Source organism: Monodelphis domestica, chromosome 1 (assembly GCF_027887165.1).
Source record: "Monodelphis domestica isolate mMonDom1 chromosome 1, mMonDom1.pri, whole genome shotgun sequence".
NCBI classification, from domain to species: domain Eukaryota; kingdom Metazoa; phylum Chordata; class Mammalia; order Didelphimorphia; family Didelphidae; genus Monodelphis; species Monodelphis domestica.
This window is the reverse complement of record NC_077227.1, coordinates 101,364,627-101,390,863: the sequence shown is the minus strand read 5'-3', so window position 1 is coordinate 101,390,863 and position 26,237 is coordinate 101,364,627. Positions and strand designations below refer to the sequence as shown.

Below are 26,237 nucleotides of genomic sequence, written 5' to 3'. Positions count from 1 at the left end.
TTTATGTGGGTTTATTTTGTATCCTGCAACTTTGCTAAAGTTGTTGATTATTTCATTTAGCTTTTTGGTTGAATCTCTAGGATTCTTTAAGTAGACCATCATGTCATCTGCAAAGAGTGATAACTAGGTCTCCTCCTTGCCTATTTTGATGCCTTCAATTTCTTTTTCTTCTCTAATTGCTACTGCTAGTGTTTCTAGTACAATGTCAAATAGTAGAGGTGATAATGGGCATCCTTGTTTCACTCCTGATCTTATTGGGAATGCATCTAGTTTATCCCCATTGCAGATGATATTAGCTGATAGTTTTAGATATATACTGTTTATTATTTTTAGGAACAACCCTTCTATTCCTATGCTTTCTAGTGTTTTTAATAGGAATGGGTGTTGTATTTTATCAAATGCTTTTTCTGAGTCTATTGAGATAATCATGTGGTTCTTGTTGGTTTGCTTATTGATGTGGTCAATTATGTGGATGGTTTTCCTAATATTGAACCAGCCCTGCATCCCTGGGATAAATCCTACTTGATCATGGTGGATGACCCTTCTGATCACTTGCTGGAGTCTTTTTGCTAGTATCCTATTTAAGATTTTTGCATCTATATTCATTAGGGAGATTGGTCTCTAGTTTTCTTTCTCTGTTTTTGACCTGCCTGGTTTTGGAATCAGTACCATGTTTGTGTCATAAAAGGAGTTTGGTAGAACTCCCTCTTTGCTTATTATGTCAAATAGTTTGTATAGTATTGGGATTAACTGTTCTCTGAATGTTTGATAGAATTCACAGGTGAATCTATCAGGCCCTGGGCATTTTTTCTTAAGAAGTTCTTTGATGGCTTGTTGGATTTCATTTTCTGATATGGGATTATTTAAGGATTCTTTTTCCTCTTCTGTTAGTCTAGGCAGTTTGTATTTTTGTATATATTCATCTATATCCCCTAAATTGGTGTATTTATTGCCATATAATTGGTATGTATTTTTTTAAATGTATATTTTAAAAAAGTATTTTTTCATGATTGCCTTAATTTCCCCTTCATCTGAGGTGCTGTCCCCCTTTTCATCTTTGATGCTGTTAATTTGCTTTTCTTCCTTCCTTTTTTTAATTAGATTGACCAGTACTTTGTCTATTTTGTTTGTTTTTTCAAAGTACCAGTTTCTAGTCTTATTTATTAAATCAATAGTTCTATCACTTTCGATTTTATTAATTTCTCCCTTAATTTTTAGGATTTCTAATTTGATTTTCTGCTGGGGGTTTTTAATTTGATTGCTTTTGAGATTTTTTATTTGCATTTCCAATTGATTGATCTCTGCTCTCCCTAGTTTTTTAATATATGCACTCAGGGATATGAATTTACCTCTGATTACCACTTTGGCTGCATCCCAAAAGGTTTGAAAGGATGTCTCGCCATTGTCATTTTCCTTGATGAAATTATTAATTGTTTCTATGATTTCTTCTCTAACTAAACGATTTTGGAGTATCATATTGTTTAATTTCCAGTTAGTTTTTTATTTGGTTTTCCATGTACCATTACTGATCATTATTTTTATTGCCTTGTGATCTGAGAAGGCTGCATTTATTATTTCTGCTTTTCTGCATTTGTGTGCTATGTTTCTGTGACCTAATGTATGGTCAATTTTTGTGAATGTGCCATGTGGTGCTGAGAAGAAGGTGTATTCCTTTTTATCCCTATTTATTTTTCTCCATATGTCTATTAATTCTAATTTTTCTAAGATTTCATTCACTTCTTTTACCTCTTTCTTATTTATTTTTTGATTTGATTTATCTAAATTTGATAATGGTTGGTTTAAGTCTCCCACTAATATGGTTTTACTGTCTATTTCTTCCTTCAATTCTCCTAGTTTCTCCATTAGAAATTTGGGTGCTATATTATTTGGTGCATACATGTTGATTAGTGATATTTCCTCATTATCTAAAGTCCCTTTTAACAAAATATAATTACCTTCCCTATCCCTCTTGATCAGGTCTATTTTTGCTTTGGCTTTATCAGATATCATGATTGCCACTCCTGCCTTCTTTCTCTCAGTTGAGGCCCAGAAGGTCTTACTCCATCCTTTAATTCTGACCTTGTGGGTGTCAACCCGCCTCATGTGTGTTTCCTGAAGACAACATATGGTAGGGTTTTGGATTCTAATCCATTCTGCTATTCGTCTACGTTTTATGGGTGAGTTCATCCCATTCACTTTCAAAGTTATGACTGTCATTTGTGGACTCCCTGGCATTTTGATAACCTTCCCTAATTCTAACCTTTTTTTCTTTATCTCTACCTTTTAGTTCAGTGATTTACTTTGAATCAGTCCCCCTTGTCCCCTCCCTTGATATGTTTCCCTTTTTAGTCCCTCCCCTTTTGTTTCCTCCCCCTCCCCCCTCTCTTTCCCTCCCCTTTTGTTTTCCCTCTCCCCCTCGCCCCCTTGGTTTTCCCTTCTCCCTACCCTTATTGGGTAAGATAGAATTCAAGATCCCAATGGATCTGGATGTTCTTTCCTCTCAGAGTTGATTTCCCTGAGAGTAAGGTTTAAGTAAAAACTCTCTTCCTCTCCTTCTTAAAAGAGTTTTCTTCCCCTCCCCTTCCCGTGTGAATCTTTGTGTGAGAAAGATTATTCTTCTATTTGGTCTTTCTTTTCCCCCTATTTACACATTACGTTTTCCCCACATGTTAGTATACATAGATTGATATAAATGTAGTCCTTATATAAGAGAGTTTGAGTAAAAGAAGAAGATAACATTTTTCTCCTTTTCCCTTTCCTTAATATTTACCTTTTCAGGTGTTCCCTGCTCTTTGTTTTTCGGTATCAAACTTTCCACAGAGCTCTGGTCTTTTCTTTGCAAAAACTTGGAAATCTTCTATTTTGTTGAATGCCCATACTTTCCCTTGGAAGTATATAGTCAGTTTTGCTGGATAGCTGATTCTTGGTTGAAGACCCAGCTCTCTTGCTTTTCTGAAGATCATGTTCCATACCTTACGATCATTCAGAGTAGAACTTGCAAGGTCTTGTGTGACCCTGATTGGCATTCCTTTATATCTAAATTGTCTTTTTCTGGCTTCTTGTAGGATTTTTTCTTTTGTTTGAGAGCTTTGGAATTTGGCAATTACATTCCTGGGAGTTGTCTTTTGGGGGTTTAGTGTAGAGGGTGTTCTGTGAGCTCTGTCAGTGGCTGTATTGCCCACTTGTTCTAGAATCTCTGGGCAATTTTCTTTAATTATATCTTGTATTACACTGTCAAGTTTGCTGTTTATTTCTGGCTTTTCTGGAAGTCCAATTATTCTTAAATTATCTCTTCTCCCTCTATTTTCCAAATCTGTCACCTTGTCAGTGAGATATTTTATGTTCTCTTCTAATTTCTTGGTCTTTTGGTTTTGCTTTATTAGTTCTTGTTTTAAGACCTGGTTTTCCTTTTCAGTTTGGTCAAACTGGTTTTGTAGATGCGTGAATTTCTTTTGCATTATTTCCTACTTTTCGTCCCAGAAAGCCTCCATCTTTTTGATCATTTCTGATTCAAATTCTTCATGGGTTTGTGGAGAGTCTCCATCTCCTCTGGAAGGCTTCTGAGCATTTGCTCGTGTTTCCTCTTCCGTCTCCTCTGTGTTTTGTATATTTGCTCCATAAAATGTGTCCAAAGTTGCCCCCTTCCTCTTGTTTTTTTTTTGGAATTTGGGGGCCTTTGTGCTTCAGTGTAGTTTGCCATCTCTATATGAGTGGGGAGGATTAGCTTTTCTTATCTCTGTCTGGCGTTCAGAGGTTTTAGCCCCAGGCAGATTGTCTTTTCTATGAAGTTGTTGTTCTGTCTTCCTGGGGAAAGCCAGGAATTGCTGGTGTGTCCCTGTTACTGCTCTCCTCAGTTCCCTCCCGATGTTTCTCCGTTGCCTTACTTCCACGCTCTAAGCCTGGCTTGGCCCTTGTTTCTGTGCCTTAGCCAGCCAGATGAGCCTGCTCTCTGAGGGGAAGGACCCTGGTTACCTGGAGCTCCGAGGGCTTCTGATTAAGATTAGCTTTCTCTGGGTTGAACTGAGTTTGCCTTGAGGCAGGGATGTCCCTGAGACTAGGATGAAAGGATCCAGCCAGGGGGTTACAAGCTCCCCCCTCTCTCTCTGTTTCCCTGCTGTCTGGGTGCCCCTGCGACTGGGTCAGGTTGTTTTCAGGAAGTGGCTTTCAGAATAGCCGGCCCTGGGGTCCTTTTGCCAGCTCTGCGGGTTACTGTTGTTTCTGAAGACCCTGCTCTCTGAGGGGGAGGGGCCGCGGCTTCCCTGAGCTCTGGGTGAGGGCTCCTGATAAGAAGATTAGCTTTCCCTGGGTTGAACTGAGATTCAGAATGAAAGATCCAGCCAGGGGGTTACGAGCTCCCCCTTCTCTCTCTGTTTCCCTGCTGTCTGGGTGCCCCCGCGACTGGGTCAGGTTGTTTTCAGGGTGCGGCCTTCAGAATAGCTGGCCCTGGGGTCCTTTTGCCAGCCCTGAGGGTTACTGTTGTTTCTGAAGATCCTGCTCTCTGAGGGGGAGGGGCCGCGGCTTCCCGGAGCTCTGGGTGAGGGCTCCTGATGAGAAGATTAGCTTTCCCTGGGTTGAATTGAGTGTGCCCTGAGGCAGGGACCTAAGACTCAGATGGAGGGATCCAGCCAGGGGGTTACAAGCTCCCCCCTCTCTCTCTGTTTCCCTGCTGTCTGGGTGCCCCTGCGACTGGGTCAGATTGTTTTCAGGAAGAGGCCTTCAGAATAGCCGGCCCTGGGGTCCTTTTGCTGGCTCTTAAGTTCCCACTGCTGCCTCGGACTCAGCGCTCTGGGTTGGGGGGGATGGGACCTGGGACCTTCCTTCTGCCTACCCCTTAGGTCCGAGTGATCTCGGGTTCTGGCTTTTGGGGAGGGGCGTACCTTTTGATCCAGGTCCAGGAGGAGGATTCCTGGGGTCTATGCTGTTGATCGTTTTGAATTTCGGTGCCCTAGGAGCATTCGGTTTGAGATCAGTAAGGAAGGGTTTCAGGAGATCTGGACTTTAGCTTTCTCTAAGCCGCCATCTTGACCGGAAGTCTCCATGTGCTATATTTTATCTTGTTTCTCGTTTAAAGAACCACTATATTGTACCTTAGAAGTAACTGCATTTTCAAAGTAAATGCTGTCATTCCTTTTGGAAAGATGAGGAAAATGGGGAATGTATTTCTATAAAGAGTTAGAATATGTAAGGGGGAAAAGGGGTTTATTTTTAAAAGAGTTGGATTTTATATTTTAAGAGTGTGGTCACCAGGAATTTAATTAATTCCAAAGAGATTTTATTTACAATTTTATTACAAAATGTAGAAAGAGTGAAGCAAGAAATTAGAGAGAGGAGGAGGTAAGATATCTAGCCTGAGCACTAAATAATTTACTCCTGGCCCCTCTAGGCAGGGAGAATTAGTTTCAGACAGTCTCAGCAAAGCTGAGGACCCAGGAAGTGTCTCTCAAGAGTAGTTCTCTCTAGAGGATAGGTTTTTTTTTTGTTTTTTTGTTTTTTCAGAAAAATCCAGCAGTTAAGAGTCAGCTTTTCATTCACCATGTGTCAGTTCAAAGGATTAGGATCTCAGGTCCAGTCAGCAGATCAGAAAATGAAGAATTCTTCAAATCTTCACTTCCAAAAAATGAAGAACTGAATCTCACAGGAAATAACAGCTCCCTTTCAAGGCGCTTCTTTTGTGTCACTTCCTGTGTCTTCCCCTAATTTTACATCTACTAATCACAGTTGATGCTTTGTTTTAGGACTGCCCAGAAGGCAGTCAGTCGATTCTGATTCATCATCCACTGTCATACACATGGGTCATAGACCTTCCCCACTCAACCTATGAAATGGAGTGTTTGCACTTTTGGTGATTAAATCTAAAAATGGGTAGATCTCCATACTTAACTTTTAAGTACCGTGTTCTAAAAATAGACAAGGATTACAATTTAATCTTCACAATCAGGGGAGAGTTAAATATTTTCATTGTTATAATCAGGGGAGTATTAAATTTAATCTTCACAAATAGCATGAGGGAGGAAAAATCACTATTTGAATACAAGTCATTGTCCAGAAGTATGTCATATTTTGATTACTGAGAAGTGATTTATTTACTCTTTCATTTTCTCTGCCCTTTGTTTTTACTATATATTTCTGCTTTATTTTTGGTCATTTCATTCCTTGATAGTACCCGTGGCATGGCAAAGAAATAAAACTCAAAATAAGATTTGTCATTTAGGTAATTAAAAAATTTTTGTATTAGATTTTTGAAGATTTAAATATATCCCCTGGAATTTTCAAAACTGGAATTGGGCCAACAAAAAGCTAAATATGTAAGAACTGAGAACTTTTTTAATATAACCTAGGTACTAATAATAATCTGTGTATATATTATATTAACACTATCCTTGAAATTATTATATAAAGAGAAAGATCCTGTGTTCTACATCGCTCTCTGAATGCTTATTCAGGTGTTCTGTAAATTTGTTAAATAAATGAGAATAAATTTAGCAACTAGTAGTTTCATAGAAGTTGAAAGGTGAGCTTAAAATATTTTAAAACTTTAAATATGCAATTTTTTATATTCTGAAAAATTAGGATTTCATGCAGCACATTATTAGTCCCCTTAATTTATAGTCAATAGTCAATAACTAAGAATTGTAAAACTTAAAATTAAATCTTAAATATAGTAAATTGTGTACAATCTGACTTTTTGTGGTTTAAATAGAAGATGATTTTTCATTCCAGCTATATTTTTTCAGGAAGTTTTAGAGGATGGCATGTTAATTTCTTTTTTACATAGGTTTTTTATTTATTTAGTTTTCTTTTATTGTTAGATGAAAAATCGGATTGATTTTATTTCCATCTTCAATTTTTAATATTATTTTCAAGCATAACAAAAGTTATCATCACCTAACTAGGTTTGATTTTGGTTGAAAGATAAATTGAATGAATGGAAAAACATTTATTAAACATTTATTATGTAGTCACTGGATACAAATACAGAAGTGAAATAGTATCTACCCTCAAGGAACTTACATTCTAAAAGAGGGAAGCAAGTAATGGCCAAGGATGGAGTGTTTTGGATTGTAAAAGTTAAAGAGGGTGAAATGAGCCATAAGAGAGGTGATAGATATGTCTTTTCTTTTAATATTCATTTGATTATGATTTCAATGCTGGAAGAGGATTGAAGGAAGGGCAAGAAGATAGCCAGGGTGAAATTTAAAGCATGGCTGCCACTTGTTTTATTGTGAGCCATGTAACACACTTAGGAAACACAGTGTGGACCTTAGGGCAGGAGTTCCAGAGGATAGACCATAGAACATGGTCTCTGGAAGGTTATAGAGTTCAACAGCAGGGTAAATGGCAGAGCACAGTAGTCTGGTGGGTTGCATTAGAAAGCTGAATAGATGGCAAGAAGATGACTGAGGTGGAAAGTGAATCATGTCTGCATTAGGCAAAGTAACATGAGCCATAGGACGTATTCAATTCAGATGGGTCCTAGGTAGGAATGATGATCCTTTTTATGTGTGCTATCACTTCAATGGTTGATAATGTATGAATTTAATGTGATCTACATATATATATGATATCTATATATATTTAATGCCAGGAAATAATTTAAAAATTCATTATGGAATCAAAACCTCGACCTGCTTGTGAGTTTATTTACAGTTATATGTTGATAAATGAAGACCAATTTACCTCAGTGTGAAAATTTCCATTTAAATTACTTTTGAAAAAAGTCTCAGAATGGATTTATAACTATTACTTATTTAAGTGTAAAGTACTTTTTAGAAGTAGGTTACTTTGTCATTTGTATTTTTAAAAATAAATTGACTTAGATTTTATCTTAAAAGAATAGATTTGGGCCTACTGTTAAAAGTTAGAAAATAGAATGATGGAAAATTATTTATTTGAATTTATCTTTAGTTGGGGAAAAAGAGTACAACCTTTTCTTCTCTTTTACTAAGTTCTCTAACATAGATGGCTTATTTTACAGTATTTGTAATACAACTAATTATTAGAAATCATTTGTTTTCAAATACATTCTTGAATTAGTTTCTAAGCCTAAAGTCCAACTCAAGAGAGTACATGTTTCTTGACCTATTAAAGGACAAAGATCTGTCCTTGAAAATTGTTCAAAGATCACATTGTTGAAACAAAGTTGTGGTGTTTGTCTAGTGTTATTCCAATGCCAAATGCTCTTGACAGAAATGAACCTATTTTCTCTACAAATGAAATAAATCTAATTATTTTAGGCTATGATCAGAGACATGGAGTGACATTATTTCTTAGGATACTTTATAAATGTTACAAACTGGTATAATATGAAACAAAATGTCTTAAAATGTGTCTTGTGGAAGTTATAAAGTGAATTTTCAAATAGTTTGTAGCCCTCTACCCAAGTAAAATTAGGGAGCCTGAAAAACATGTTAGTGCACTCTCTGTATCTGAAACCATTAAGCAATCAAATTACTTTTGTTTTCAAGAAATATATTCTACCTTTTATTTACTTTATTAAAATTTCAGAAGACTCTGGAGATGATGTTCTATGGATAGCTATGGCAGGAATTCATCAAATCTGGGCACTTATGTTGGAAGATGGGAAACTACTAAAGAAAAGGTAAGCTATAGAGTATCTCATTAAAGGATTAAGAAATCTCACATAAAATCCTATGACAATATCAGAGTGTAGTGTCTTACATATCATAGGTACTTAATATTCTTTGGATGAATGAATATATAAATGAATGGCAGGATGTTAAACAACCAGAAAGAGCACTGGACTGCTATGGCAATTTTTAACCACGGGAAAATAAGTTATTTAAGGTACTATTTTGTTTTCATTGCATTTTAATTCAAGTTATCCTCAGTAAAATAATTGGGTAAATGCTATTGTAACAGAGTTCACCTAATTATTTATCAGTGGAAAAGGATATAAATAATAGAAGGTATGAGATTATTAGTTCAGCACCTACTACCTACAGATACAGCCTTTATGCTTGGTTAAGGTTAAAAAGTGAATTGACTAATCAGCATGCATTTATTAAGCTCTTGCTGTGTGCCAGGTTTTGTGCTAAATTCTTAAGTACAAATAAAGATCCCCCAAAACCAATCCTTGACTTCAGATCATACTTTTCTAAATGGATGTTGTGTGAGGAAAGAGATAATATGGAAATAGAAGACATGTTGGAGTAATCTGCAAAGGGAAGCAGTACAGGAGAACTGCAGTCTGTGCAGTTTGAGCTGTCATGAAGTAAACCAGGGAAACTAAAAGGTAAACAGGATAGCCAATGCAATGATATGAATGAAGGAAGCATTACACAAATGGAGACTAGACTATAGAAGATAAGATACAAATAATTGTAAGATATAACATCAGAGTATAATAAGAAAACCAAAAAGTTGAGACTAATGAAAAATCACAATGTCAAATGTGTGTATTTAGCTTTGGAATATGTTTATATGATGTTTTTACAATTGGTTTACCTTTTCTAGTTTTGTTTTATGTAATCAATAAATATTTATGCAGCACATCCTACACAACGTGCTTGGTGATAGGAATACAAATGCAATCAATGACATAATTGCCATAAGCAAGGAACTTACATCCTAATGAGAGACAAGAACATATATAAATAGAGATAGAATGAATACACAAAGTAATTTAAATGTAAGGCACTTGTGGTGGGGAGAAGAGGGAAACTAATAGTTCAAGGGATTAATTAAGGCTTCCTGTAGAAGGTAATGCTTGAGTGTATCTTGAAGGAAGAGAGGCATTCTCCAAGGAGGAAATAAGGAGGTAAGCTATTCCAGGCATGGGTGATAGCCATTGACTTTCAGGTATGAGTGACATAGAGATAAGATCAGTTGGGCTGAATTGCATAGTATAGGATTTGGAGTAACATACATTGAGAATGGAAAGGTAAGATGGGGACAGATTATGAAGGGCTTTAATAGCCAAACTAAAGAGCTTGTGTTTTATTGAGAAGCAGCAGAGAGTCATTGGAGTTTACTGAGTAGGTAGCTTTGCTCAAGGAAATTCACTGTGGCAGAAGGGAATGATAAGTTTAAATGAGGAGACTTGGGTCAGAAAGACCACGTAAAAGTTTTTTGTAATAATTGAGGCAAGATGGAACAAGGGTCTGAAATGGCAAGATGTGGCAACTAATTAGATATGGAAGGTGAGAGAGAGTGAGGAGTAGAAGAAAATGATGCTTCATCTTACTCTTCCCTATGTCTGGAAATCATTCCCTTTTCATTTTTCTGGTTTCATCTAACTCAACTAAAATTCATCAATTACTGGAAACCTTTCCCACCCACTCCTAATTCTAGTGCCTTCTTTTTCTTATTTACTTCCTTTTCATCTGCTGTATAGCTTATTTGTACTTACTTGATTGCTTATCTCCCTCAACAAATTGTGAGCTCCTTGAGGACGGGGACGGTCTTTTCCCTTATTTTGTATACCCAATACTTAGCACAGTGCCTAGCACATCAAAGGTGCTTTAAGTGCTTATAGTCTAACTTCCAAACCTAGGAAACTAGAATAGTCTCAGAAATTTTTTTTTACTTTTATTTTTTTATTTTATTCCACAGTTACATGATTCATGTTGTCTCCCACCCCTCTTTCCTTCCCCATTTATAGAGCTGAAAAAGCAATTCCACTGACTTATATATGTATTATTACCCAAACTCTATTTCCATATCATTCATTTTTGTAATAGAGTAATCTAATAAAACCAAAACCTCAAATAATATACCCATATAAACAAGTGATAAATCATATATTTTCTTCTTCTTTTCTCCTCCAACAGTTCTTTCTCTATAGGAGGATTGCATTCTTTATCATGAGTCCCTCAGAATTGTCCTGGTTCATTGCATTGCTATTAGTAGCAAAGTCTATTACTTATGATTGTCCCACAGTGTCTTCGATTACTTTTGTATAATGTTCCTCTCATTCTGCTTATTTCACTCTGCATCGGTTCCTTTAAGTTTTTCCAGTTCTTAAAGAAATCATCTGGTTCATCATTCCTTATAGAATAATAAATTCCAACACCAACATATACCAGAATTTGTTCAATCATTCCCCAATCAATAGACATCCCCTCATTTTCCAATTTTTTACCATAGCAGGGGCATCTTCAACAGAAATAAGAAAATTTGAGAAAGAGCAGAAGATTGGAAATGGGGGAGCAAAGATGATGAATTCTATTCTGGACATATAATGGTTAGTTTGAGTTGTGCCTATGACATGGAGTTTGAAATATATAATAGGCAAATTAGTAATGTGGGGCTGAAGCTCACTGAGGCTGGACATATAAATTTGGAAGTGTTGGCATAGATATAATAATGAAATCTGTGAGGAGCAATGAGGTTATTAAAAGGAAATATATTGAGAAAGAAGAGGACCTGGGATAAAAATGTGGGGCTGCAGAAGGGAAACAAGGAAGGGGAAGCCTCAACAATTCAAAGGGATAGTTATCCAGCAAAAAAAAAAAAAGATCAAGAAGAATAAACAAGAAAGTCAGGGAAGGTTACAAAAACCCAGAGAGGAAAAATTATTTAGGAAGATTGGGTAATCAGGAATGTCAAATGAAACAGAGAGAACAAAAAAAGATGAAGACAGAAAACACCAGCAGATTTGGCTATGAAGACATCTTTGGCAACTATTGATAGTATTTTTAAAAATATTTTATTTAATTAGATCATTTGGAATAGTTCTCTATGTTCTTTCCCTCCCCAACCCCGACCACCTTCCCGTATCTGATGCACAATTCCATTGGGTTTAATGGGTCATTGATCAAGATCCATTTCCATATTATTAATATTTGCACTAGAGGGATCTTTTAGAGTCTACTTTCCCAGTCATAGCCCCATCAACCCATGTGATCAAGCAGTTGTTTTTCTTCTGTGTTTCTTTTCCCACAGTTCTTCCTCTGGATATATGGATAGTGTTCTTTCTCATATATCCCTCTGAATAGTCCTGGATCATTGCATTGCTACTAGTAGAGAAATCCATTACTTTTGATTTTACCACAGTGTATCAGTCTCTGTGTACAATGTTCTCCTGGTTCTACTCCTTTCACTCTGCATAGTGATAGTGGTATTACTTGATGAAGAACCAGTCTGGAAAGATTTGAAAAACGAGGGAGAGAACAGGATGTGGAAGCAATAAGTACAGATAAATTTTCCTAGGAATTTTCTGGAAAGGGATGAGAGGTATAGTAGGACAGTTTGAGGGAATGGGAAGAAAGAGAATGTGTGTGCACTAAGTGTAAGTGTTCCTTGCTGAGCAATGGAAATGATGATTGCAGCACATTACATTCCAAAATTTATCCTTTTTCTTAAGTGAAAATGTTGAAGTATTCCTGGAAAATTCTATATAGAGCAATTTTTATACATTAAATCATTATAGTTTTGGTTACAAATTATTTTATAATTAATAATATTGAAAGATATTAGGCCTTAATTTAAAATAGCTTTTAACAATCTTCTGGTTTTCCCCTACCCCTATTTCTCTGTCACTATCAGTTGTTCACTCTTCCCAATCGCTCTGTATTTATTTTTTATGTATGTCATAATTTATTTATTTTACATATATTATTAGAAAGTCAGTTCCTTGGTTATTGGCTTGCTTTTGAATATGTATCTCTAGGGTTTATTACAGTAGCTGGCACAAAATATGAGCTGTTAATGTAGATTGAAATAAAAAAAACATTTATTAAGTGCTTACTACATATCTAGCATTATGCTAAACCTTGGGAATACAAATACAAAAGTGAGATAGCTCTTATAGTCAAGGATTTTAAGAGGCTATTTACAGAGAGAAATGGTGGCCAGAAAAGCTTCACAATTCAGAGTCTCTAAAGCAAATTTCTCTATTAAAGGTCTCATATCTATGATATATAAGGAACCCACAAAAGATAAGTGGTCAAAGGATATGAACATGCAGTCTTTAAGTGAAGAAATAAAAGCTGTCAGCAACCATTTTTTTAAAAAATGCTTGCCAGTAATGATAAGAGAAATGCTCTGATATTTTATCTCACATCCATCAAATTGGCAAAGATTATAAGAAGAAAATGGCAGATGTTAGAGAAACTGCAGGAATTAAACAATGAATTGGTTTAGCCAATCTGGAAAGCAGTATTGGAACTTGCCCAAGAAGGCACTAAATTGCCCATTTCCCCTTCAGCAATACTGTTTCTAGGTCTCTTCCCAAAAATGTCAAAAGACAAGAATCCATATGTACAAAAATATTTATAGCAATCCTTTTTCTTAGTACTTAGTAACCCCAAACTGAAAGTTAAAAAGGACAAACATCTATTGAGGAATGGCTAAACACATTATGGTATATGAATTTGTAAAGGAATATTATTGTAACATGAGACATAATGGAATGGATAGTTGCAGAGTAAATTGGGAAGACTTTTATGAACTAATACAGAGTAAAGTAAATAAAACTAGGTGGATAATTTGTACAAAGACAACAACCTTATAAAGAAATACAACTTTGAAAGCCTTTAGAATTGAGATTAATGATAAATCATGATAGCAGAGGACTGGTGAAACACACCCCTAAGTAAAGGACTGAAGAATGAGATTTTTTTTTTAATGTTCAGTGTGAGAACTTGTTTTGTTGGACTATACATATTTCTTATTACTTTAAGATTTTTTTCTTAATATTCAATTGGGAAGCATGGGAAAGAAAAGGAGCAAATAATAAATGAATGCAAATAAATTAAATGAAATAAAAAAGGAAGAGTGTTTCAGCCTGGAAAATCTAGTGAGTAGAGCCATCAGACAATTAATGAATCCTTTATAGGAGCAGTAGTAGTATTGATTTGAGGTAAAAGGCTGAGTGTGTGTGTATATGTGTGTACATATATGTATTTGTTCATTACACATATGTACACATACATATATTAGTATTTTTAAACAGAAGACAGCTTAAAAATTATTGGGTGTCTGAGGTTAGCTATATATCATATGCTCTCATGTTAAAGACAGCATAGCCCCAAGTTAAGATCTGGGATAATGATAGAGAGGGTGATGAATAGATTAACTGAGCTAGTTAATGATACATAAATATCATGAGACCGTTTACTACTTAAATCTAACACTATTGTAGTCAGATGTCTTATAATAAACATTCCCTGAATACTTGTCTTCTCCAATTAATGCTTTATATTTGTTCAACAATTTTTTTTTATTTACTATGTGCTAAATAATTCTAAATATCACTTCCAAGTCAGAAGAGCAATAAGGGTGAAGAAACTGTGGTAAAATGACTTACTCAGGGGTCACATAGCTAGAAAGTATCTGAGGCTAGTTTTAAACACAGGACATACCAATTCCATTCCTGGAGTTCTAGCCATCTAATTGTCTTTACTTTAGGTAAATTTTAAGATACCTTCCATTTTCTAAAATTTTTTGATGCTAAGATGCAGTCACAATTGTTAAAGTGTGAATCAGTTGCAACCTTTATTTTTCTTTTGAAAGACTATATCTAGCTAGTGCTTATAGTCATTTTGTCTCCTAATCCTGCCTCCACATTCAAAGTCTTGGTTGACCTTTGGAAAATTACTTCAATTCTTTATTACCAGTTTGTTTTGATGAAAAGTAAAGAGGATTTTTCATATAATTTAGTTAATCATTTGGAAGTGTTATAGAAAAAGAAATAAAACTGGAAAATGTCATGTGTGCATGATGGGTAAAAGATGACTCAGTTCTCACATGTGTTTAACATGCCAAGATTACAGGACATTGTAGTTTTGTTTAATAATCATTGATTTTGTTATCTGCATGTATTTTGTTTAGTAATTGAATTGTTTAAAACATATCAGTCTTGGTAAAATGCCTATGAATTTATTTTTGTTAGTGACTTGATAAAAGGAACTTGCCTAAGTTTTGCTGGAAGTGGAAATGAAGAGAACCGAAACAATGCATATCCCCACAAGGCAAGTTTTGCCCAGCCCTCAGGTCTTTCTGTGGCTTCTGAAGAACCTTGGAACTGCTTATTTGTAGCAGATAGCGAGAGCAGTACTGTCAGAACTGTCTCACTGAAAGATGGAGCAGTGAAACATCTTGTAGGAGGAGAGAGAGATCCCATGGTAAGGAAAATTACATTTTTCATATGTAATTTTATTATATGCATTGTGAATATGTCAGTATTAATTGAGCTTCAAAATTACCCCTGTTACTTGGGAAAGAGAAGGCCTAATTCTTACTCTCAATCTAATGTTGAAGTCACTACAGAAAGATCCAAATATATGACAAAAACACATCAAATACAGCCAACCACTGCAGACAGCTAGCTATTATCTACAGTTACATATATATGCTAAGCATACAAAGTAGAAGGAAGGATAATGGATAAATTGTATGAAATATTGGAGATGAGAGATTGCTAGAGATATCATAAAATTATAGACTCAGAGCTGGAATTACTATATGCCAGGCACTGTGCTAAGTTCTTTACATATATTATCTCATTTGGTACTCAGGACAACCCTATGAGAAGGGACCCTAAAGACCATTGATCCAACTTCCTTGTTTTACAAATGAAGAAAATGAGCCCCAGAAAGGTTGGACAGGCATCATTTTGTCATGTAGGAAAAATTAGACTGACTACTCAATCATTTATATGAACCTACAATCTTAGCAAGCATTATAAGGTAATAGAAGTTAGATGTTTTGTCAGCATTACTAGTCTTCCCATTTAAGGTATCCATTCAACCCTAATTAGACATAAAAAAGAGCTTTTCTTTGCCTCAACTTAGATAAATGAAAATGTTGTCTAACTCTGTCTAATATAGTTAACCAAAATACCATAGCAGTTTAATAACAAATGCTTTTTTTTTTTTCTACAAAAGAATTTATTTGCTTTTGGTGATGTTGATGGAGCAGGAATCAATGCAAAGCTCCAGCACCCACTTGGAGTGACTTGGGATAAGAAAAGAAACTTACTTTATGTGGCAGACTCCTATAATCACAAAGTAAGCATAATTATATAATACCCTATTTTTCATATAGAGCAATTAAAATGTTTAAAAATCTGTGAAAGCCTCCTACAAATGCCATTTTAAAATATATACTACTTTTAGTGAATCTTGACAAGCATATTCATTATTTTATTCTGGTTTCTTGATTTCATTTTTAGAAAGGATGCTATATCAGGGCCTTAAAAATGGGGAAAACATAAATAGATTTACAGTGGCCGTAATCAAGTATCATAAATTGCAGCTAATCAAAGCTACCTATTCAGTAAATGGGAGAGAGTGCATGTGGAAATATAGAGGTGGAGGGGAGGTGGAAGAGAGGTGGATGTGAAATACACCAGAAAAAAATTATCATGGAAAGAGACAAAGGAAAATAAGAAAAAATTGCTAGAAAGCTAAACAAATATGAATGTTTGTGTTGAAAAACATTTTCAGATATAATGCTGCAATTTTTCCCCTCTGTTTACAGAACTACACAAAGCACACAAACATAGCTTATGTGGTTTGTGACATCACACAGAATACTAATATTAAGTTTTAACACTACAGTTCACATTTGTTTATTTCTGGGACATCTTATTGAGAATTGATTAGTATTACTACTAAGTTAATAAAATTGTCAGTAATTATTCTTAGGAGAGAATAAAATTTCTTTCATGCCCCAATTTTGATTGAAAGATAAAAAATTTGACAGATCCTAATAGTTCTGGGGTTAATTTTTCTCAAGATGCATTTTACCCGTATGTTAGAAATTACAAAAAGACAACCTTTTCTTTTTTTGGAAATGATTGTTTTCTTCTACATATATGTAGTAGAGTATTGATAATTCAGAATTCCAAAAACTGGTAGAGTTCATCTAACACATCTCTTTTTAATCATTCTGAGAATAAGGCTAAATAAAGATTGGGTAAATGAAATCTTGGTGATACCTGAGAATTTTTGGACTTGAATTGCCAAGTTTCATGCATTCTTTATTATGTCTAAAGTCTTATAAATTTCAAAAATTTAAAGCATTTTGCTAAGTTATTACTGTTGTTAGTTTTGTCTTTAATTAGAAGAGAAATTTAAGGTTTTGGTTTTTTTTAGGGAAAAAAAACCTACTGTGATCCATCTTGTTTTTCTTGTACTACACAAAAAGATTTCTAAAATACTAATTCTTTTTTGAATATTCTTAAAATGGCTTCAGTATAACTCACCTAAATTATCTCCAAATGGCCTATTATAATAATGTTAGTAATGATATAACAACATTTTTTTTTAGAGAATCACAAATTGCTTTTTCATACTTGGACTATTCTCTTCTTATCCAAAAAAAGAAAAAGAAAAAGAAAAAAAATTGGTTCATTGTCTCTGAGGATCTCAGAACATATTTCTGATTTTGTAGTTGGACATTTGGTGGACTTTTGGGGTTTTAAAAATATTTACAGGGAAGAATTAGGGGGAAAGTGGAGATCAAGGACATTATTAACAAAAGTATATCTGCTTAATTATTACTTAGAAAAATTGGCAAAAATGCATGTGTCAATTTTGCTTTAATATTTAAGCCATTAGTAGTAATATAATAAACATACCTTGCATATGTTTTTCTGAATTGTTCACTTAAAATTTTTCATTTTGATTAAATTTTTTAAAGATTTGAATAAATAATGAATGTTTTACATAGTAAATTTCCTTCATCCTAAGAAAAATAGTTTAGGAGATTTTGAGTTTCTTGTAGTATTTATTCAACAAATATTAAAATTTAGATTCTTAAGTTTTCAACAGCTCACTTCACATAATGGCTAGATGTAGTCTATTATAAAAATGTTGTCTCTTAAAAGTCTATAAATTCCCTTCTCATATTTTCAACAAGGATATTTATCCATGATGTATGTGCATAGGTCATTTAATAAATATTTTGTAGCAATAAGAAAATAGGCATTTTGGAAGCTGCTGATGTCTTTTTGATAACTTTTTAAATTAAAGCACCTTCTGTATTGTTTTCCATTCTTTTCATATTTTCTCTGTCTTCTGATATCTTGAAAATCAATCCCTTAATGCTTTAAAATCCAGCAATAATTATTGTCTGTTGTTTGATCTTTTTTACAAAGCCTTTACCTTGATAGAATATAAATTTACAGGTTCCCTTAAACAACATGTTATGTTAAATGCAACAAGATTGTCTGGCAAATAAGACCATGGCAAAAATAATTTTGTTCAACAATCTCTGAATATCATGATGAGTCAAGAGGTCCAATGGAAAGAGACATGGGTTCAAATAATGACTACAATACAGCTATATTGAAGGAAGAATCTCAGTTTATTCATAGTTGTCTTAGATAAAACTAACTAAAAGTTAAACATGAAAGAAATTTAAAAATGAATAGAATCTTCTAAATCATGAATAGAATTGAACATTGGTGATTATTTAATGGAAATAGATTGTTGAGTAAAGTTATTTCTTTGATTGGATTTGCCAGAGAATCTTTGAAGAAAACCTGTAAACTCTATACCAAATTGCTTGCCTGCTCAAGAAGAGGGGAGAGGGGAAAAAGGATGAAGAGAATTCGGAATTCCAAATTCCATTCTTCTCCCCTTTCCCTCTTCCCAGGAAGGCAAGCAATTTGGTAACGATTATATAAATTGTCATGCTAAGCATATATTTCTTTATTGGCCAAATTGTGAAAGAAAACACAGACCAAAACAAAAACAAGAAAAGTAAGAAAACTCAAAAAAAGTATGCTTCAACTTGCATTCAGACTCTACTTGTTCTGGGTATATAGTTAGCATTTTTCATCATAAATTCTTTTAAATTTTCTTAGATCATCATACAGTATTACTGTTACTGTGTACCATACTCTCTTGGTTCTGCTCACTTCATTTTGCATCAGTTCATACAATTCTTTCCAGGTTTTTCTGAAAGCATCCTTCTCATCATCTTGTATAGGTCAGTAGTATCCTATTGAAGTCATATACCACAACTTGTTCAGCTATTCCCCAATTAATGGCATTCCCTCAATTTCCGATTCCTTCCCTCCACAAATCAGGCTATTATCAATATTTATGGACATCTAGGTGCTTTCCTAGATCTCTTAAAAAAAAAAACAACAACTCCTTGGGGTACTGTGAAAAGGAAAACTAAATCAAGTTTTGGACTTTCTGCCAATAAGGTGGAACAAACAGCAGTTGGAATGTTAGAAGATATTGACAAGAATGACAGTTGGTGGGGGGGAGGGGCAACTGGGAGTGGCAGTTGGTCTCCTGACTCTCTTTCTTCCTGGCCCTCGGACTGGAAGGAGCCTCTCTCCCTGCCTCTGGATAGAAGTGCCTCTATTCCTCATTTTCCCAACTGTGTGCTCTACCTGAATTCCTGTGATCATGTCATTAGACAAAAGGATTTAAGGGGAGCCGTTTGAACTGTAAGGCTGGTCTTTAAGGGCATCAGCCCAAAGAGACAGGCCCAACCAGCTCTGAAAGTTAGAACTTTTCTTTCTCTTGCTGTCTACTGCTAAGACTTTGAACTTAAGAAAACTAGGACAGATTAGCATAGATAGAAATAAAAGAAATCCTCCACCAGCCTGTGAGGCATGGCCTCATCTCAAAAGCTGAGAGAGACTCAAACCTCACTTAGGGAAATCCTAATTCCCTCTTCCCTGATACCTCCCTATAATCCAAACTTGTTATTAAAATTTATCTTTATTTAAATAACTGCAGTCAGAGAAGAGGACTATCATTTCAGGCTACATAGAGGGCACTGAACCTCAGGACAGCCATTCAACTATAAGCTGTCCTTATTGGATCCCTGCTGAGTGACCTTGGTCTGGGGAGAGGCTTGTCCCTCAGGGGTATCTTCAACATCACTCCATAGAGAAGACATCCCCTCAGGCTATCATAAGTGGCCCATTTCTCAGGAACCCCATTTTTCAAAAATAACATCTTAGCGGGGGGCATCTCTCTCCTTTTACCTCACCGGCAGCCATATTCCCTCTCTCCCTTCAACTCCTCCATTCCCTGTTACAAAACCTTCAGTATCCCCTGTTCTTCAATCCCAAACACATTTTTCCTATAAATATTACAGTACATACCCAGTAAGTAATATTACAGGGTCAAAAGGCATGCACAAAGGGGTGGAGCCAAGATGGCAACTTAGTAGCAATGGAAGCTGAAACTACTCTGGCAATCCTCCTACCAATCTTTTAAAAACTCCTCAAAATGGCAGGAGTCAAAAACCAACAGCAAGACAAATGAGGAGGCTCTCTTGCTGAACACAAATTGAAAGGTAGGCAGAGAGAGTTGATTTTCATGATATAGGGGGAACTGAAAGCAAACTGCAAAATTGCTGGCCAACCCCCACCCCCACCCCACCCCTCACCTACTGCACCAGGTTCTGTGACTGGGCATAGGTTTACTTTGGGATCTCAGGACAAGGGCTACATCAACAAAAGAGCACTTCAAACCCGCCCCTTTGAAGTCCCAGGTCTTGACACCAGCCCACAGAGAGGCCCAGAAATCATAGAACTGGACCCTTTCAAGCCTGCATTGCAGAGTTAAAGATATAGCCCTAGGACAAAATAACTCACAGTTCTGATCCCAGTAAGCCAGCAACAGAGGAGAAAGAATCAGCAGCTTTCAGAATGCCCAGTCCATAGGCAAAAAAATGCTGGGAAAATGAGCAAATAGCAAAACAAATATTTAACCCTCAAAGATTTCTATGGTGACAAAGAACAAAGCACAAAACCAACAGGGGATGGTGAGATACAAGCAACCACATGTACAACTTCAAAGAAAAACTGGGATTGGTTTCAAGCACTGAAAGAATTCAAAAAGGAAATCAAAGTCTAATAAGACTGGTCAAAGAAAAATGGGGAAAAGAAATGAAAGTAATACAAAAAGAAAATGACAGCTTAAAAAGTAAAATTGGTCAACTGGAAAAAGAGGCAGAAAAATCCTGAGAAGAAATGAGTTTTCTAAAATACAGAATTGACCTACTGGAAAAAGAGGCAAAAAAAATCCAACGAAGAAAAGACTTCCATGAAAAGTAGAATGGACCAAATGGAAAAGGAGGATCAATAAAATCATGGAAGAAACTCAGTCTTCAAAAATTATGCACAATTTTATAGCCCTTTGGGCATAGTTTCAAATTGTTAACCAGAATGGTTCAATCAGTTCACAACTCCACCAAAAGTGCATTAATGTCTCAATTTTTCCATATTCTCACAGCACTTGTCATTTTCCATTTCTTTAATATTAGCCATTCTGATGGGTGTGAAGTAATACTTTAGAGTTGTTTTAATGTGCATTTCTCTAAGAAAAAAGTGAGAGCATTTGTTCATATGACTATAGTTTTGATTTTCTTTTCATGTAGGAATAGTATGCATAGGCTCAACTGATGATTCATTAGTACATTTTAAATAAATGTCACTGAAAAATATTAAAAATCAACTAGAGAATATGCTAAAATTGTTAGATAAAAGAACAAATCATTAAAATGATAATCAAAATTTTAATCATTGAAATAATAATCAATTTTGTTAAAAATAACAATAGAGAGACATTGCAGAGTTTTAGAGATATAGCCAAAGCTACCCTTAGAAAAAAATTTATCTCTCTCAATGATTATTCCCAAGAAGGAGAAAAAAAAGATTAGTAAATATGGAATGTAGCTAAAAATATTAGAAAACCAATAAAATTTTAAAAATCAAAATAGGCATTCTAAAAATCAAATTAGCAGAATTTTAAAAAATGAACTAACAAATAAAAAGAACTAAAAAGGTGACAAAAAGGAAAATAACAAAGATTGGGGGCTGTGAAAAATCAGACACATACTATTGATTGATCTGTAAATGGGTACAGTTTTTCTAGAAAGCAATTTGAAACTTATACTCAGAAACTATGACCTTTGACCCAGCTAGAATACTGCTAGGCCTATACCCCAAAGAGATCAAAGAAAGAGGAAAAGACACTATAAAATGTATTTATAGCATCTCTTTTTGTGGTGGAAAAAAAAACCCAAAACCAAGCAATTGGAAATTTAAAAAATTCCCAACAATTTAGAAATTCTGAATACATTTTTATATGCACTTTGATATAAGAAATGAGGAAGCTGATGATTTCAAAAAGATGTGGACAGACTTATGTGAAGTGAGCAGAACTGAAGAAAAATTTATACTATAGCATCAGTGTTACAAAAGTGAATAACTTTGAGAACTTCTATAAATTAATGAAGAACAAAATGAGCAGAACCAAGAGAAAAATTTATAACAATAACACTGAAAAGAACTTTGAATGGTGTAAGTCCTGTGATCAAACAATGGCCATTTACAGTTCCAAAAGATAGATGATGAAATATGTTTTACTTTATTATGCATATTTGTTATAAAAATTTTGTATTTCTTTTCCCCCCTCGGTGGAGTGAAAGTGGGAAGGAGAGAAAATGGATTTCATTTTTTTTTTTTAATTAGAGAGGTAAGGGGCAGTTTCAAGTGTGAAATGTTGCATTTACTTCATATGGAGTTACTATTATTAGTTTTAATTCTTTTACTTAGTTATAAGAGATCTTTCTCAAAAAGGGATAATCTATAAATGTTTGTAATGGAAAAACAAAACACAATAAGATTTTTTTTAAAAAAAAGTAAAACATGGTTCATATTTAGGTCCTTCAGTTTGCAACAGATAAGGTTATTCCATTTGTCATCTATGATAAATTGGAATAAGATATACTCACCATAAACAGTGAAAATATAGTATCCTACTTCAGAGTCTTTAAATTATTATTTTTTTTCCTTAGATTAAAGTTGTGGATCCCAAAACAAAAAACTGCACTACAATTGCAGGTACCGGAGAGGCAAGTAATATTATTAGTTCAACTTCTACAGAGTCAACTTTTAATGAACCTGGAGGCTTGTGTATTGGAGAGAATGGTAATTTGCTATATATTGCCGATACAAATAATCATCAAATTAAAGTGATGGATTTGGAAACAAAAATTATTTCTGTGGTAAGTAGAAATTTTTTAATTTATAAATTAAATATTTTACTAGATTAAAATGATTATCACACTTCTTATAGAATGTAAAGCATTAACTAGACAAAATCCCTCTATATCAAATGATTGAAGAAAATTCAGAATAGTAAATAATTGCCCATGATATTTTTTGATAACCAGACTAGCAAGATTGCTTTAAAGATATCATATTGTTCTGAAAATAAATGTTACATCTGTGCTGAGAATTTGGAAAATATATTGATGCTTGGAGAAATATTGATGGTCCTACTAAAATAAAGTGGAGTTCTAGTTTTTTGTTTTGTTTTTTATTACCATTATTTGCATATATATCTTTATTTGTATTTATATGTGAACAAGAGAAGCAACCTAGTATAAGGGATTGAGACCAGCCTTGAAGTCAGAAAGAACTATGTTCATATCTTGCCTAGATACATAAAAGCTATGGGATGATGGGCAAATCACTTAACCTCTCAGTGTCCTCAGGCAATTCTCTTTTAAGACTAAAAAAATGTTCTCATTTGCTTTGCTGGAGAGAATTCTCATACCAGCAAGTTCTAACATTGATGAAATCATAGGCCTGGCATTATATAGCTACATACATATGTGTATGTATATATATGAATATAGAATACAATCTTTCTGGAAAACAATTTGGAATTTATACACAGAAATTTACTAATTTACATGCTCTTTGACTTAGCTATTGTTAGACCTGTATCCCAAAAAGATCAAAGAAAAAGGAAAGAGTACTTACTCTATATGCGAAATTATTTTTTATAGCATCTCTCTTTTTTTTTAATTTTAAACATTATTTTATTTGGTCATTTCCAAACATTATTCACTGGAAACAAAGATCATTTTCTTTTCCTCCCCGCCCTGCCTCCCACCACCTTTCCCTCTCCCATAGCCGACGCATGATTCCACTGGTTATCACATGTGTTCTTGACTCGAACCCGTTTCCCTGTTGTTAGTATTTGCATTAGAGTGTTCATTTAGAGTCTCTCCTCAGTCATATCCCCTCAACCCCTGTAGTCAAGCAGTTGCTTTTCATCAGTGTTTTTACTCCCACAGTTTGTCCTCTGCTTGTGGATAGTATTTTTTAGATCCCTGCAGATTGTTCAGGGACATTGCATTGCCACTAATGGAGAAGTCTATCACCTTCAATTGTACCTCAATGTATCAGTCTCTGTGTACAATGTTTTCCTGGTTCTGCTCCTTTCGCTCTGCATCACTTCCTGGAGGTTGTTCCAGTCCCCATGGAATTCCTCCACTTTATTATTCCTTTTAGCACAATAGTATTCCATCATCAACATATATCACAATTTGTTCAGCCATTCCCCAATTGACGGGCAGCCCCTCGTTTTCCAATTTTTGGCCACCACAAAGAGTGCAGCTATGAATATTCTTGTACATGTCTTTTTCCTTATTATCTCTTTGGGGTACAAGCCCAGCAGTGCTATGGCTGGATCAAAGGGCAGACAGTCTTTTATCACCCTTTGGGCATAGTTCCAAATTGCCCTCCAGAATGGCTGGATCAATTCACAACTCCACCAGCAATGAATTAATGTCCCCACTTTGCCACATCCCCTCCAGCATTCATTACTTTCCATAGCTGTCATGTTAGCCAATCTGCTAAGGTGTGAGGTGATACCTCAGAGTTGTTTTGATTTGCATCTCTCTGATTATAAGAGATGTAGAGCACTTTTTCATGTGCTTATTAATAGTTTTGATTTCTTTGGCTGAGAACTGCCTGTTCATGTCCCTTGCCCATTTGTCAATTGGAGAATGGCTTGATTTTTTGTACAATTGATTAAGTTCTTTATAAATTTGAGTAATTAAACCTTTGTCAGAGGTTTTTATGAAGATTGTTTCCCAATTTGTTGCTACCCTTCTGATTTTGGTTACATTGGTTTTGTTTGTACAAAAACTTTTTAATTTGATGTAATCCAGATTACTTATTTTGCATTTTGTAACTCTTTCTAATTCTTGCTTGGTTTTGAAGTCTTTCCCTTCCCAAAGGTCTGACATGTATGCTATTCTGTGTTCACCTAATTTTCTTATAGTTTCCTTCTTTATGTTCAAGTCATTCACCCATTTTGAATTTATCTTGGTGTAGGGTGTGAGGTGTTGATCTAAACCTAATCTTTCCCACACTGTCCTCCAATTTTCCCAGCAGTTTTTATGAAATAGTGGATTTTTGTCCCAAAAGCTGGGATCTTTGGGTTTGTCATATACTGTCTTGCTGAGGTTGCTTGCCCCCAGTCTATTCCACTGATCCTCCTTTCTGTCTCTTAGCCAGTACCAAAATGTTTTGATGACCACTGCTTTATAATATAGTCTGAGATCTGGGACTGCAAGACCCCCTTCCTTTGTATTTTTTTTCATTATTTCCCTGGATATCCTTGATCTTTTGTTCTTCCAAATGAACTTTGTTATGTTTTTTTCTAAATCAATTAAAAAAATTTTTGGAAGTTCCATGGGTATGGCACTAAATAGATAGATGAGTTTGGGTAGGATGGTCATTTTTATTATATTAACAACAATATAAATAAAATGAATGACTCTTTAACAAAATAGAAAATAACCAGATTATCAGAACAAGAAAAGAAAATTTTATAAACATATTTTAATGGGAAAAATTGAACTATCCATAAATGAACTTCCAAAGAATAAAACCTGAGATTGAGATAGAGATAGAATTTTGTTATAATTTTATCTTGCCCAATAAAAGTTCAGATAATAAAATTAGAAGAAAATCAAAGTAACATCACAGTTATGTATAGGGGAAGAGTTCTTGACCAAGCAAGGGATAGAGAAATTCATAAAGATTAAATGGATAATTACATAGCATCCCTTATAGCTATGAATTTCTTTTTGTTGGTGAGAATCAATTTCCAGGCCCTCTTTGGCCCGTCTAGCATTTGAAAGGTGAAGTTAACAATTTCTTGACTTCTCTAACTAGAGAGAAAGGGTGAAGTGGATGTCCAGATAATTAAAGCATACTATTATTAGTATATAATGCTTCTGCAACAGACTTTTGATCTGACTCCAAGATTATTTATCTGATACATCTTTTTGTTTCTCTGTTCTCCCCATCCTCTTCTTTCTAGATTTCCCTTAATATACAGTGCTACTCTGCTCTTCTGATCTACCCCTATTTTAACTCAGTTTGTTCTTTTTCTATAAGGTTTATTTTTCCCAAGCTATATTCCAGTCTTGGGCTTCATTTTAAAAAGTCTTACTGATATTAATTTAAAATTGTCTTTTTTATTTAGTTC

General features: G+C 34.7%; 1 protein-coding gene across 5 annotated transcripts in view; it reads left to right on the top strand.

Annotated features, from left to right (window-relative positions):
- Positions 1–26,237, top strand: part of NHLRC2 (NHL repeat containing 2) — a 74,751-nt gene that overhangs the window by 33,219 nt on the left and 15,295 nt on the right. For 4 of the 5 annotated variants that reach the window (XM_056803772.1, XM_056803778.1, XM_056803773.1 and 1 more), the window contains exons 7-10: positions 8,506–8,599; positions 14,855–15,086; positions 15,849–15,971; positions 22,741–22,950. In XM_056803772.1, the coding sequence (XP_056659750.1) occupies positions 8,506–8,599; positions 14,855–15,086; positions 15,849–15,971; positions 22,741–22,950 (659 nt within the window). The remainder of the gene's footprint in view (positions 1–8,505; positions 8,600–14,854; positions 15,087–15,848; positions 15,972–22,740; positions 22,951–26,237) is intronic. The other variant, XM_056803776.1, reaches the window with a different exon arrangement.